Source organism: Diplotaxodon limnothrissa, linkage group LG12, assembly GCF_057381915.1.
Source record: "Diplotaxodon limnothrissa isolate DT_005_m linkage group LG12, D_limnothrissa_male_GT1.1, whole genome shotgun sequence".
NCBI lineage: Eukaryota > Metazoa > Chordata > Actinopteri > Cichliformes > Cichlidae > Diplotaxodon > Diplotaxodon limnothrissa.
Window position 1 is genome coordinate 37,209,986 of NC_140607.1, and position 15,169 is coordinate 37,225,154.

At 39.8% G+C, this 15,169-nt stretch overlaps 1 protein-coding gene across 2 annotated transcripts in view; it reads left to right on the top strand.

Annotated features, from left to right (window-relative positions):
* Positions 1 to 4,100: 4,100 nt before the first annotated feature.
* Positions 4,101 to 15,169, top strand: part of LOC146621841 (protein unc-13 homolog B-like) — a 72,423-nt gene continuing 61,354 nt past the window's right edge. For both annotated transcript variants that reach the window (XM_085367565.1, XM_085367566.1), the window contains exons 1-5: positions 4,101 to 6,807; positions 7,861 to 7,883; positions 8,460 to 8,509; positions 8,911 to 8,986; positions 11,041 to 11,046. In XM_085367565.1, the coding sequence (XP_085223691.1) occupies positions 4,101 to 6,807; positions 7,861 to 7,883; positions 8,460 to 8,509; positions 8,911 to 8,986; positions 11,041 to 11,046 (2,862 nt within the window). The remainder of the gene's footprint in view (positions 6,808 to 7,860; positions 7,884 to 8,459; positions 8,510 to 8,910; positions 8,987 to 11,040; positions 11,047 to 15,169) is intronic.

Consider the following 15,169-nt stretch of genomic DNA (forward strand, 5'->3'; position numbering starts at 1 on the left):
TTTACTCCCAAATGCATCAAATCATAAAACTGAAATGCACTTGGAAGTGACAGCAAGGTAACAAGATTCTACTCTGGAGCAGAAACACACTAGATATTGGCAAGTCTGAGATGTCATAATGCATTTACCATTATGAGGTGCTGTTTCTGCCTGTCATTAAAGGAATAATAATAGATTAGTTTTGTTGTAAATTGCTAATACAAGTATTTATACTATATTTAAATATATTTAATATTTTTAAGTGGTCATTGCAGCAAGGTAAAAATAAATATTTTGGAATTTGACATCTCATTCTTCCACTTGTGCTGTGACATGAATGGATGCTGCAGGATCATTCAGCAGACAGGAACAGGTAAATCTCCAAAGTAATCCTTGTCATTTGCTGGCACTGAAGCAGACACTCAGAAAATCTCCCCCTTGGCTCAAGCGTGAGTTTCTCCTTTGGGTCGAGTCCAATGTGAAATGACACCGAGCAAAAGCAAGAGGAGCATAGCCAATAGAAAGACAGAAGTAAGGATGAGCAGGAAGATGTCGCAAGGAAAATAAACTAAATTATATAAAGGATCTTTGTAATTATATCCAAATGGTAGCTTTTGATAATAAGGGCTTTGAGAATGAATGAGTCACCCCAAAGAAAACCAAAACTTGGAGTCTTGACATGCCCAGAGCTTCCTCCCATCCTCCCTGCAGCTCACTAATCAGTATGGCTGGATGGGGATGATGGGACTTTCTAACCTGCCATCAGCCAGCTGCTCTCCTCCAGGCTCCAGGGGGGGAAAAGAAACAACCAGCGTGAAAACAGTGATTCTGCCATAGAAATGTTTAATTATTTGAACTTTATATTATTTTTCTGCCTTCTTAGTGATATATTCGTGAGTCTCAGCTGCTGTCGCCAAGGAGAAGAAGCTAGTTAGAGCACATATCAGATGCTTTTTTTGGCATTTGAATTAAATTCAAATGGCAACAAAAGTTACTGTTACAGAAATTCATTCAAAAATGATCCAGGTTACAAAATGAGTTCATGAAAACAATGTATAATCGTTTAATTGGAGTTGCACAAAACATTTTCTTTGTCGTCTCCAATTCGTTGTGCAAACATTGTCATTTTAAGCTTGAAGAACAGGTGCCTTTTACTGAAAAGTCTTATTTGGAGTTGTAGGAGCTTCTTTCTCTCTCTTATTTTTTTTCAAATCACAGACTCAAATATTTCCTTGTGGATTACATATTTGCCAATCCTTCAAGTCCCCACGACACTACATGTTTGTTTTTTTCAAGCAAAGTAAGGCTTGGCCTTAAAAACTATGATACGTTACAGAAATGTTACAAAATAACAAGATGGTTCTGTCTGTGTTTTGTAAAAAGCAGATTAAGGAAACACTGCCAGGGGAATGATTTATGTTTTGGTTGCTATGTGTTTTCCTCTATTCTTCCCCGTTTTTAAAACTGAGTGTGCATAGCATAGCTGTTAGAGCTTCTTCCGTATGTTTAAAAGACATTAGGAATCCTTCATCTTTGTTCCATGTTTCTTTTAGTAGACCTAAGCTCGGTGACATGCAGGAATAAGGGGAAACAATTGTTCTGTTCTGATTCTTCTGGGTTTGTCTGAGCTCAGCGGTAGCAGATATTTTCTACAGCCAGGACAAATCTCAGGGTCTAGCTTTTATAATCATGCCTGAAACAGTGCTCGGTGTTTTCACATTGGTTTAATAAAATCTGTTTGCTTGATTTTTCACTCTGAAAATGGCCATAGTGTTTTAGTAAAGGTTGTCACTGACTTTATTCCTCATTGTCATCGTGTAAATAAAATGTTTACAGAGGAGTAAACATCAAAACAAAGAATAATTCATGTACAAGTTTCAAAAAAGCTGTTTGTGAGTAGCTAATATTTATTGTTCTAATTATATAGTATAATGGAGTAATTAGGTAGTTCATGCAGTTTGTTATCCTGTTTGTTGGTGCTTTTCTTTCACTTGCGTAAGAGTTGGTTTGCCAGCCGTATGGATTGTTGGTAGACCAAAACAGGACCCGTCAATTTGTGATGGATAGTTGTCACTGTTTTCTAAGAGGTGGAGGGATTAATTGATTAAATGTTTAAATAAAATAGCAAATTGACTGTTTATGATAATGTGGTATACTCAGCAAAAGTTCATCAATCTATATATTTATTTAAACCATGGCAAAAAAGACCGGTTTTTACTGGACTTTCTCATTTTGTTTGGTTTTGTTATTTTAGTGTGGTGCTCATTTGAGAATATTCCCAGCTTTTTGTAAGCTCAGCAAAGCCCAACCTAAGAATGAGTGTCAGTCAGTTGTGTCAGTTTCTAAATCAAGCTGCAGAAAACAGGGTGTCTCTGCTGTGAGAGAGGCACTTTTACTGAATCTGAAATTTTCCATGTCTGTCCTCATTTATCCTTCTCTAATGACCTTTAATTAGGCTTTAATGCTTCCTCTGTCATTATAGGAATTTTCATACTGCCTAAACAATAATATGTTTTTATTGGGCACTTGTGTTCATGTGCTCTTTCGTCCTTGCTAGACGTTTATTCATAAGAATTCATTGTTGGTTCTGCAATAAAAAGATATTAAGGATTATCTCTAAAACGGTCAAAAGAACATTTAGATTGCGTTAAAGCTTCTAAAATAAATCTTCATTTTTCCTGTTAGCTGGCTGACTTATAGTTTCCCCTTTTTGAAATATCAAGTAATTACCCTGTAATCCTATATAGCCTGTCTGTAACATTCATCACGTGTAAAAGCAACAACCATCATGTGCTTGGTCTGTTTTCATGAATAATGATATTTATTTTTAGATTTCAGCATTTAGGATTTGATCAATTATAAGGAAAAAAAAGCACAAGCTTCCATTTTGAAAGCTTTTAAACAACGGCTCATCTTTTTATATCCACGTGAGTGTGTTTGTTGATGTAGTGGAACTGGGTTCATATGTGATTTTTGCAGTTGACACTTTCATTTGCTGTAATTGCGATCAGTGTGAAGTGCTCGCTGTAGGACAGTCAGTGAATCTGATTAAGTCTGTAGTTTGAGGGTGATAGGCCAAAATCTGGCCACAAACCAAAGAGTCCCAATGCTGTTCAGTCCTCTTCTGTTCAATATTTTCTCACCAACAACTGAAAAAAGATTAAACATGTAGAAATCTCAGAGGTCGAACAACTTTGTCCATTATTTTGAAATGTACTTTTTGAGTTACCTGAATATTGAACAGAAGGCTTTGTTAATTTTACAACATATGTCAGTCTGCTGCTGAATGTGCGTCTTTGAAAGACACAAGCTGTGTTTTGACATTCTCCTTTAGTCGTCAGTCACTGAGTAATGTCAAGTTGTAGTGAATGCAGTGGATTAGGAAAGAGCAGTTATCATACATTGCATTGCAACAACGTGGTCTGTCTGTTCCAGGAGCTTTGCAATTTTAAATAGTAACCATTTCGTTATTATATTTGGTGCAAGTGCTTGAAGCTGGAAGGATTTTAAATGAGCTGGAACTTACAGCACTACGTTATAATCTTTCCTAATTGAAGTTCATGCCATTCTCATTTTTCAGATATTCTTGTAACATTTACGAAATAAATAATCAAATTAATCGTATTAATTTGAACATATAAATGTTTGATAAATAGCAAATGTAATTAGTTTCTGATGTTCAGAGCTGGAAATTTGTGTTTCAGATTGATCTGACCCGGTCAGGCTGTTCTGACATAACAATTGTTTTCTGAAGGGTTGATTTAACCTCATCGTTCCAGTACAGCGAGGACAAGTTTTAAGGCTCATGGAGAGCAAGGAGAGGAAATGTGTTGGGAGCATTGCTTTTTTTGTGCATGAATTAGTGTGCATGCGCCTTTTTTTAAAGAGTACAGGTTGATTAACTTGTGACATCTTTGCTTATCTAATGATGACAGAGTATTTTTAATCTTTACACATTTTATTTTTTGTCTTCCCATTTTAGCCATGGGCCACTGACTTTGAGTGGCTGGGCTGGATAAGCTTCTGACAGGCTTTATTAATGAACTATGATACATCATATATACACATCTCCCACTGACAATGTGGGGAACTAGATAAGGACAGACTGCTCTCTTTAGAATATGTTCTCCAAGAATCGTTTCAATGGACAACATGGAGCAGGTGTTTCCCCTAAAGGAGGCGCAAAGTCAAAAGTTCACCCACCTAAGAAGAGGGCTCCAAACCCAAGGGTAGCACTAGTTATTCGGGGCAAAATACATCGTTTATTGCAAGGATCTGCAGACCACCATGTCCCAGATTCCCACCTCTATTATTCAGGTATTGAGGAAGACGAGGCGAGAGAAACACATGAGAGCAGAAAGGAGCGCAGGAGCATATACCCAAAGGTTAGCCCAAGGGCAGAAGCATATTCCCCCACAGTTTCAAACACTAAAACGCATGGTGTAGCATCTGGGCCACCATGTGTAGGAGAGGTGGAACTGAACAGAGAGGGGTGTATAAGAATACCCTGCACTTTGCAGCATAAAAGATGTAGATCACCAGCAAATATTAAACGAATCTCCTTCGAAGAAGGACTTCGGGATGCTCCGGAGCAATTACGGCCACCCCTACACTATGCTCCGGTTGGTCCAGACGTGAATGGCAAGAAGTTCGTATCAACAGCAGGAAGGAATTTTGCCTCACCCCGTATTCGGCCAAAGAGACCTTATTCTACTGGTGACTGTGTTGACTACAATTTTAACAGACCTCTCCCTGGTACACTGCTAGAAGAGGATGAAGATAAAGAGGAGGAGTCAAGTGCCATCATCGAGCACATTCTAAAAGAGCTGAGGGGGATCAACAAGATCCAGGAGGAAATCTCCGACCTCAGGGATTACCTGACCTCAGTTCGAGGGTCAGTTGAGGAAGTATCATCGTGTGTAGATGCTGTTCTGTTGGAGATTGAGGGCATTCGTTCTAGCAACAAGCCTGGAGCCCATGCAGGTACTTGGTCAGGGGTAGGGTGCAAAGATGGTCCATCCTGCCGCAGGAGGCCTGCGAGTGCTTATGGCAGTTTAGGTAGTGCAGTGCCAAAGTCAGAGTCAAATTGTTTCCCTCAAGCATGCAATGAGCGCCATAGCATACATAGAGAATTACTGCTATCCCAGCCAGAAGACTCAACAGTTTCCCCAATCGCTGAATCAGTGGATCATCGGGAACTAGAGGAACCAGAGGAACCAGAGGATACCTCTGAGCATAGCTCTGATATCCCAGTAGGCGCTATAGCAAGAAAACTCAGCTTTGGCTACCTTGACAGGCAGGATGGTCAAGACTGCCTGAGCACCAGCTCTTTGTCTTCTGGTCATAGTTCCAAATCTGAATCAGACATAGAAAGACCATCATCTAGTCATGGAAGAAAGCAAGAGAGGACTCGTGATGGGGAGGAACATTGGACTAATGCTGTACCAACACACAGTGGACCTATGGAATCCGTGTGGCATAGGGAAACAGCTTACATAAGGGAGCATGAAGGTGTGAGCCCTCTTTGCTGTGAAGGAGCTGGGAGCTGGGAACAATACAGTGGTGCGACGGGATATGGTACATCTGGGCAGTGTTCTAATGCAAGCTCAGAACATCTCTCTATACACTCTGGAAAGCATTACAACTCACCTGCCAGCAGTTCTAGCAGAGAGGAATGGCAGCCGCGAAGGAGGCGGCCTCAGAACCAGTCTGGGATTCATGGATCGGCAGATCCCAGTGAAAACTCCACTGTAGCATATGAATGTGCTGCTGATTTGTCCTACCCGCAAAGTTCTGGTTACCACTCAGTTGATGGGCATGATGCTGAAGCAGAGGAATCAGACTTTAGGCATTCAGCTGATCTGAGCTTTACAACAACTTGTCAAGTTGAAACGTATTTAGCATATGACGAGTCTACAGCAATGACGTGGACTGAGCCATCCTGCGTGACTGACGTCAGTAACCAAAGCTTAGGAAATCAATTCTCTCACCCTGGCAATGCAGATCCCCAAGCTGGGGGTTTCAACGTCAAACGCATAGGTAGAGCAGTACTTGATTTTAGCTCTGCCTTGCGGGGAGCGTTGCGCAAACTTGAAGCACCTGGAGCTGTGAATCCTGAAGAAGAAACAGACTTTGAAATATCAATGCCTTCAGAGCTGCCTACAACTCAGTTGCCTTCAAAACCTTTTTGCTATGAGACACAATTGGTTCAAACATCTGATATAACCCAAAAAGGTGATGTGGTTGGTGGTGATGATATTGCTTTTAGGGAAAGCATAACCAGCATTGTAGATACATTAGATACTTTCTATGTGGAGCCTATGCTTAAAGAAGCCATCAACAGCCTTACATTGGAGTGTACAGAAACTTACCAACACCCTTTTTCTGACATTGTCCCACCGTGTCCTGAGGAACTCCCAGTCTGCCCTGACATGATTTGCAGTAGTGCTGCAAAACTGCCTCAACCTGATGGCCTTACAGAAAAACATGCAGAAACTCTTGCAGATGTGAGCCTTAAAGAAGCTCAGCTTTCGCAATGTACCACTGCGGATTCACTGTCGGCCTCGGTTTTGGCTGACGAACCTGCAGCCGTGGAAGAGCAAGGGCAAACTGATGTCCCACTACCACAACAAACTAGCATGGACGCCCCTATAGTTTCTGAGGACAAATCAGAAGGAGAAGCAGCAGAGCTATCCACAGAGATCAGCCAGATGGATGAGCGCAGGCTAAAGTGTCTGAGGAGCTTTCAGCAGATTCTTCGTGAGAAGAGAGAGACCAGGCGCAGCCTTGCCAGTGTGTCCACCTTCTCTCAGGATGAGTTTGAGCAAGGTAGTCATTACATGACATTTAATGTTGGGCTCATCTGTTGTTTTATTGTATGAATTTTATTTGGTTGTACAACTTTTTCAGTATCAATGCTGGTAATGTTTCAACAGCCAATACTGGTCATTAACCGGAGAATATTGGATTTATTAAGCTGTATTCCACTCTGAGATGTGTTGTGTTAACGAAGAATTGAGCAAAAACATAGAATTTAATTGATCAAACTGATTCAGTTAATTTAACTCTTTGAGTCAGGACTGGATAAAAATATCTGATTAATTTAATTTGGGTTTTTTTTTTTTGCTTTTTTTGTGATTAGAGTAGATGAACCATTAAAATGTTTCAAATGAAGAGCGATATGAACACACTTCATCTTCTCAGTAAAGGAGAATGGGTATTTTAATTCATTCAGATGTCTATAAATGGTAACTGAGTCATCATTTAACTTTTTTGTCAACACAAGTGTTTCTAGAAGAACAAACAGGAAAACTTTTCCTTCCCAGCTTCCTGTCATCAAAGCCTCTTCCCGTTACTGAAACTCTTTGATCTGTCCTGGCTGCAGTGCATCGTTTTCGTTGATGAAAGCTTAACCACCGGTGTCCTCTTTAAATACCCTCACCCAGAGGTTATGAATAAGCCCCAGTACCAAACGGTTCCGTTGGGTATTTACCGTACCAAATGTTTTCTGCTGGCGCTACACTTTTCTTGTCCCTTGAGAGTAATGTATCACCTGCCACTCAAGAGTCCCTTACTCCTCTAAGGCAGTGGCCATTTGCTGAATTAGAAAACATTAATTATCTCCTTGGAAAGCTAGCCTCACATTAAAGAGGAAGGAGAAGCGAAATATTAGGAGTCATTTTCATGATAAATTATACATGTTAATGAAACATTTATGACCTCAGACCTCATCTATCTGATAGCTCAGCAACTGTGCCGCTTTTAGCATTACTCAGGAATTAACAACAAAATGAGTAATCCAGGGTGTGGCATGTTATTTCACAAACTAGTCTGTGACTGTTTTCCATTTGTTTTTCTTTTTTCTTCTGTGCTGTGTTACAGATGGAAGTCAAGATGGAGATCAGGTTACTTATTTTGTGGTTTCTCCCCCATTAAAATTATAAACGCAGTATTTTTAAAGAAACTGTTCTTTCTATAATTATATTTCTGTTGTATTTATACATTTCCATCATGCTTGTGTCTATATTTAATTTTCCTTTTGCATTTATATCACTTAGATGTTCAGTTATATGTAGTTATGTATATGCAATAATGCCCGCACTGATTAGGACATAAAAGATTGAAACGTGTTAGTCACTGTGGTATTTCCTTTAATACCTGTTAGAAGAAAAAACAAAAACATGGTAAATATTTGGTTTGTGTTTTCTGGGAGCACATGTTATTTGTGTTTACTGTACAAGGGGAAACCACATTAATGAGGCTCATATATGCATGACGACAATTCAGTTGATCGCAGAGTCCTGTTTGGCATGCGGTACTGAAACTCAACCAACACATTTGAGTCCCTGTGCTCCTGTCTTGTTATTTCCTTTTCACTTTCTTCTATAGCTCATGCTTGTGCATGTGCATGCACCACTGTTATGAATCCAGTAAAGCCAGACCCAGTAGCTGAACGCCTGACCTGTGACATTCTTTTTCAGAGCCGAGATCAAGATGGTGACCTCAGCAAGCACCCGTGGGCCAAGCCAGGGTCAGTAAAGGTCTTCTGATGTGTGTGTGTGTTCGTTCAAGCGAGTTAGTATGATACAGTCGACCCTAGAAATTTGCAGGTGTCACGTTGCTAGAGCACCCGTGAATAGTGAAAAACTGTGAATTTTGGGTGTGGTCATAAAATGCATATAAATTCCTGTTATTATAGTTTAAACCCTTAATTTGGGCTTTAAGAAGACTGCTATGATACGAGAATGCTGGAGATGCAATCAGCAGAGATATAGAACGCCCTCAGATTGGCTATATTTGTGGTTTTTGTGGGTAGTTAGGCTCTAAAGAAAAATCTGCAAACGACTAAGGCCGTGAACTGAAGGTATGCTGTACTGTTTTCCTTATTTAAAAACCGATCAATACATTTCCACATTCGATTGTTGTGTACAGGGGGAACACACCGTTTGGCATTGACAGCATGCCAGATCTCCGCAAGAGAAGGCCCATTCCCCTCGTTAGTGAGCTGGTAAGCAAACACTCAATCATTTTCCTTGTGACATTTTAATTTTAACCCTTTCTGACCCTAAACTTGATCAGCTAATTGAAATTAAAGACAGCCACCTTTCATACTGACTTGTATTTGAATATGCAGATGTACCAGTTTGAAAATGTCAGTCAATCGTGACTAAGCGAGCTAAACAATCTCCCACATGAGAGCAATAAAACAGGTTTATCATTTAACTACAATGATGGAGTCAAGTGTCACTGCTGTGAATAATGAACAACTCGCTTAATTAAGTTTTCCCAGCTAGCATGAGTTTCATATTTGATTATATCTAAAATTATTTTGCATTTCTAATTATTGGCAAAGTGAAGGTCTAGCTATATAACTATATTCTCAAACGTCTTCACTGACCCATCCAAATCATTGAATTCAGGTGATGCAATCACTTCCACGGCCACAGGTGTATAAGATAAAGCAGCTGGACATGCAAGAGTGAGTCGCTCCCAGGAGCTCAGGGAATTCCAGCAGTGTAGTGAAATTTCCAATCTGTTAAATATTCCACAGTCAGCTGTTTGGGGTATTATGACAAAGTGAAAGTGACTGGGATCACAGCAACTCATTGTGCCGAGTGTAAAGTTTGGTGGAGAGGGGATTATGGTGTGGGGCTGTTTTCCACCCTTTAGTTCCAGTGAAAGGAACTCTTTCATTTTGGACAATTTCATGCTCTCAACATATTGGGAACGGTTTGGGGATGGACCCTTCCTGTTCCAACATGACTGTGCACCAGTGCGCAAAGCAAGGTCCATAAAGACATGGATGAGAGATTGTGGGGTGGAAGAACTTGACTGGTCTGCATGGAGTCCTGACCTAAGCCCAGTAGAACACCTTTGACTGCAAGCCAGGCCTTCTAATCCAACATCAGTGTCTGACCTTTAAATGTGCTTCTGGGAGTTTGGCCTAAAATTCCCATAAACACTCCTAATCCTTGAGAGATGCCTTCCCAGGAGAGTTGAAACTGTTGAAGCAAAAGGTGTGTCGACATATCAATTAAGTCTATGAATTTTAAGAACGGGAGGTTTTATTATTGGTTAGTTAACAGTATTTTTACCGTATGCACCAAAGCAGCAGTGTGAAATAAATGAATATCTGCAGCTTCCATTCCTTATCACTCAGTTGAAACGTTTGGGTTAAAGAAACTGCTGATAAATATCCGAAATAAAGCTAAGGCAGTATAGATCATAGGGGACTTAGTATGTTCATTTCCTGTTTAAGCTCCTCCCCTTTTAAGCTAACTTTCTTCTTATTGGCTGCTACCATAAACTAAAGGTTTGAGCAGCAGAGGATCAGCAAAGGAAGGGTGGGGCTTCTGTGCTCACAGCCAAAAGTGCGTCTCAAAGTTATCGTGTAAGGTAAAAAAAAGCTGAATCCGTTCACAGAAGTCTGAAGGTTCAGCTTTTGGTTCACAGGGTTTACTAACCTGTGCAGTACCAATACATACAAGTCAGAAAATAAATAAAAGCATAATAGTCCCCCTTTCAGATTCATGAGCTTCAATGCTGAGCTTTGGTGGAGTACACACTGTTGGCCTGACGATGGTCACCAAAGCAACCGTTGCTCTCATTTGCTTGTTTTTTTTCATGTACCCATTGCACAAATATGTATTACGGGGATTTTCCAATGTGTTGTTTTGTCTAGTGCATAGTTTTTGTTTCTCTTTGTGACTGTGGTGCACGAGATGTTTTGCCATAACTTTACTTATGGATTTCAGCTGTAATGACCTATTAAAGGCCTTCAGGTTCTAAAGTGGCAATTAAAAAAAACTGATGCAAGAGTTGTACGTACTACAATCACCTGATTTGATTCTTAAAGATTGATAATTTGCAGGTACATGCTTGAAATAGCACTGTACAGCAGCGATCGCTGGGTAGTAGTTTGTTTGCAAGCAGTGAATTGTTGGTTTCAGGGTAAAAGCTGCTGGTCCTCTCAGAGGGGAACCTGTTTGTTTTGTCTCTAACCTTTTCTTTCTTCTTGTTTTCTTTCTTTGCACATGTCTCCCTGCCTTTGTCGGCCCTCAGGCTATGGTGAGTAAAACACCAGGGATTTCAGCTGCTGTACTTTATTATTTGTTTGAGGCGCTTTGTTTCAAACTCTGCTTTGTAGCGAAGCATTTTGATCTGCTCAGTGCGAGTTTTTCTTTTGTGGGTTTTCATACATTCAGTGTGAGCGTGCACACACATGCAGCACATACGAGTCAAATATAAATCCGTTTATTTCAAAATAAGCTGACAAAACTTTGTGTGAATATTTTCAGATTGGCCTTTTTTTGAGGGGGATTTGTGTTTTCAATTAAACCGCTCCATTTTTTTTACATAACACATCCACTACTCTACAAAAACGCTAATAAATGTTAAGGTAAGTAGTGGCTTTCTCCCCTCAGTCTTCAGCTGAGTACTTTGGAGAGGCTCAGACGTAGATCCATTGGCTGCAGCTGTGAATATTCAGTCCCTGAGACTTGTTTGATTAAAGAAACTCGTCTCCTTTGATTTAAAGTGATGCTCCAGGGTGAAGGTCACTCTTTCAATGGCTGATGTGACAGATCAGGTTTGAAGGGATATAAAGATTCTTGAACAAGCTCATCTAACTTCAATTTGTCAATTCATCAATCATAAAGAGTAAGTTTCCCAGACAGGAGATGATGCCCACGGATGAACAAGAAACTTTTCAGATGGAGCTAAAGTAGTTTGAGGATGAAACTGCAGAAACTCGGAAAGAAGAGTAAAAATATGAACAGACAGTGGTTTGTGATGTTACCTGTAAAGAGTAAAAGTTTCAGATAAATAGAAATAAGATAATTACAAAATTGCTGCTATTTTTACAATGCAAAGCACACTTACAGCAGAGAGCTTTTTAGGAGCAACATGGTGTCCAGCCAAAGAGTAATGCAGCCAAACCAGGAAACAGGCACACATAGATACAGTGGGATGCGTATTGACTAGATGTAGTGGACTTCTGGTTCTGGCTGATTGTGATGTTATGTGGACTGAGCTGCAGCGTGCCGTATTTCCGCTTTTACTTTGATAGTCTCGTGTGCTTTGTTAGCATGTTTACTTTTCCTTCTCTTGTCACGTCCTGCCTAATTAGTTGCAGTTGTGTTTCCCTCCTGTTTCCCGTTCTCTGAGTTCTCCGATGTGTGTTTTAGTCCTCAGTCTTCTCCTGGTCGTTGTGGCGTTGTTAAGCTACACTCACTCCGTGCTGTGTTTGCTCCCTTCGTGTTCCGAGAATTCCCTAGCTCGTGTTTCCCAGTTTAGTCTCCAGTGTACAGTTTAGTTTCTAGTTTTTGTGTTTGACATTATAGTTAGCTTTTGTTAAGTTAATTTTTATGTAGCGTTAGCTACGCCCTAAGTTTAACTTTCTGTTTCCGAGTCCTGCAATTGGGCCCTTCATCCTGCCTGCCACACAGCACTCACCATGACAAATATAACTTTAAAAATTCATAAAACCTTTGAAGTGTTTTGTTCTTTTAATAACATTTGATGGCCAGTCCTGTTTTTTAAACCCTGGTGTTATTGAAATTAAAGTTATGGATCTCTTTCCATTTAGATTAGGGCTAGGTTTGCTTAGGACAGGGGTGGGCAACTCCAGGCCTCGAGGGCCGGTGTCCTGCAGGTTTTAGATCTCACCCTGGGTCAACACACCTGAATCAAATGAATAGTTCATTACCTGGAGAACTTCAGGACATGTTGATCAGGTAATTTAGCCATTTAAATCAGCTGTGATGCATCAAGGACATATTTAAAACCTGCAGGACACCGGCCCTCGAGGCCTGGAGTTGCCCACCCCTGGCATAGAATAAAATAATTGCGTTGCATCCTGTTGCTAGGACATCCTTCTACAAAAGATATGAAGATATAAATTCTAGATACTCTTTTAACCTTCCCTGCTCACAGACAGGAGCTTCCAGTCTGTGCTACTGGACCACGGACATGTTTTTATGTTTTCCAGCATCGACTGACCTCTTTTTGGCACTTTAAAGATATTTCACCTTGGGCTGTCTACCTGTCCAGTGGTATCGTATCCACTTCTATGAGCTTAGCTGTCAGAATGGATTAGGAGAAGCTGAGCATTTAGAAAGAAAAAAGAAATTTTCCAGTGAGTCACGGCTGGAGAGGGTTTAATTCTTTAAGCATGCTTGGTAATACCTTTCAGGCTGATGCACTTCAGCCAGAGAGGCTTATGTCAGAGAACTGACCATTACAGCAAATTATTGAACAGTTAGCTCTAACAGGAAAGACGATGGTGTTTTAAGAGGGCTCGCAATGACTGTTCAGAGAATTCGATAACCTCACTTCACTGATAAGTTCACACGAACACAACAAACTAGTTGAAAAATAACAGGAGGTTGTGGCACTGGCATGTGATTAATCATCAGAAAAACCGTGACTAAGCAAAAGGTCTTATATCTATCTCACATGCATGATTATAAACTGATCATACTGATGGTTCTCCTGGTTTCAGTGAATGTGACACGTATGTGAAACAGCTCATTCCACTCATATGAGCACGAATTCAGGGCTCAGTGTGATCCAATGCCAGGCTAATATTAAAGCTACGATACGTAATTACCTTTGTTAGGTTAGACAGAACCAGTGAAAGTTTGGTTTATTGATATAGATGTTTAAGACCTTGAATGTGTATATATACAATCTATACTCCAAAAAACCCTCACTCCATATAATGGGCCATTTTTGACATTGTAAATTAATTAATTTTAGCCCTTGATGTCACAAAAAGAGAGTAATAAGTATCTCTCGGTAACTGTGATCTGATTTCCCTCTCACTAATTTCCAATGAAGGAAGCTAAACTAAATACAGGCAACTAACAATCAGAAAACTCTTCATTGCACTCAATCAAAATACTGCTTCTTCAAGTGAAGAGTTTCGTAATGACTCATTCTGCAAATAAATGACTTTGATCAGTTTAACATGATGATAACTGACAGCAAGCTGCTGTGAGAGGAGTCACTGTAGGATTAAGAAATCTGTGCATGTATTTGAAGAATATTCTCAGGTGCGTCACACAAATGAGAAATGGAAACACTTTTCAGCTTTAGTGGTTTCTAACCTGTGTTCTCTTTATTTACTTCCTTTTTAGTCAATAACTTTCTTATAGTTTCACATTAAATGTAAACCAACAAGAAGCAGAAAATTAACTTAGCTTAGCACAAAGACTGGAAGCAAGGAGAACAACTTCAATAAATGTTGAAATGCTGAGAGTGAAAATGATGCAGAGAGGGGCGGAGCACAAAGCAAGCTCAACATAACCGGGCTTCCTTTGTGTTAGCAGACTCATCAAAATCCAGTAATGATATTAGCTTCGTTTTCTTGTACAAAGCTTTCAGCTTAAGGCTCCGCGTTTGACACATGATTTGAATAATCGAGTGCCGCCTACTCCAGCCAAGAACAGGTCATAGAGAGATGTGAAGGATAACGATAACATTTCCAACTGAGACACGAGAGAAGTTAATATATGATGTTTCAGAGCATCTTTAGTGCTTCTTTTTATTTCTTACAGCCGCACAACAGAGGCCTAAAATTTAAACTTGATCTTATTTTTTATATTTTTGCTCAATTTGCTGAAATTCCAGATGTGGAACAAAAACCTGAAGACCAACTGCAAAACTTGTTCTTGTGTTTTTTTTTTGTTTTTTTTTTAACCAAAACTTACCAAAAGGTCAGGTTAGTGAAGATAAGCAAATTGTGGTGACCAAGAAATACAAAAAAAAGTAAAAAAGCAAGGTAAGCCAATAGTAATGAACATAAATACAGTGAATAAATACGTATAGTTGTATCATTTCAGGGTTCATAGTAAGATCTTGCAGTGTCGACAATTATCTAACAATGTTTCGCAGATTCGCTGTATTGTGAAGGAGCATCACTGTGTGGTGATGATACCGGCAGAGCAACAGCTCACATGATCCTATCTGCATTTGTTATTTTTATATCTTTTTTGTACACTTAATGGTTTTCAGCACCTCCATAAACACTTAATCATAAAATGTAAATCTGTGGGCAGTTACTCCATGCCCCCCTGAATTAACCTAACCTATGACTTAACAGCCTCATATATGACATACGTGATATTCGTAGTGAATATTATCTGCTCATCTCAGAAGGTAAAACATAACCACCTTTGTGCCACTGAAA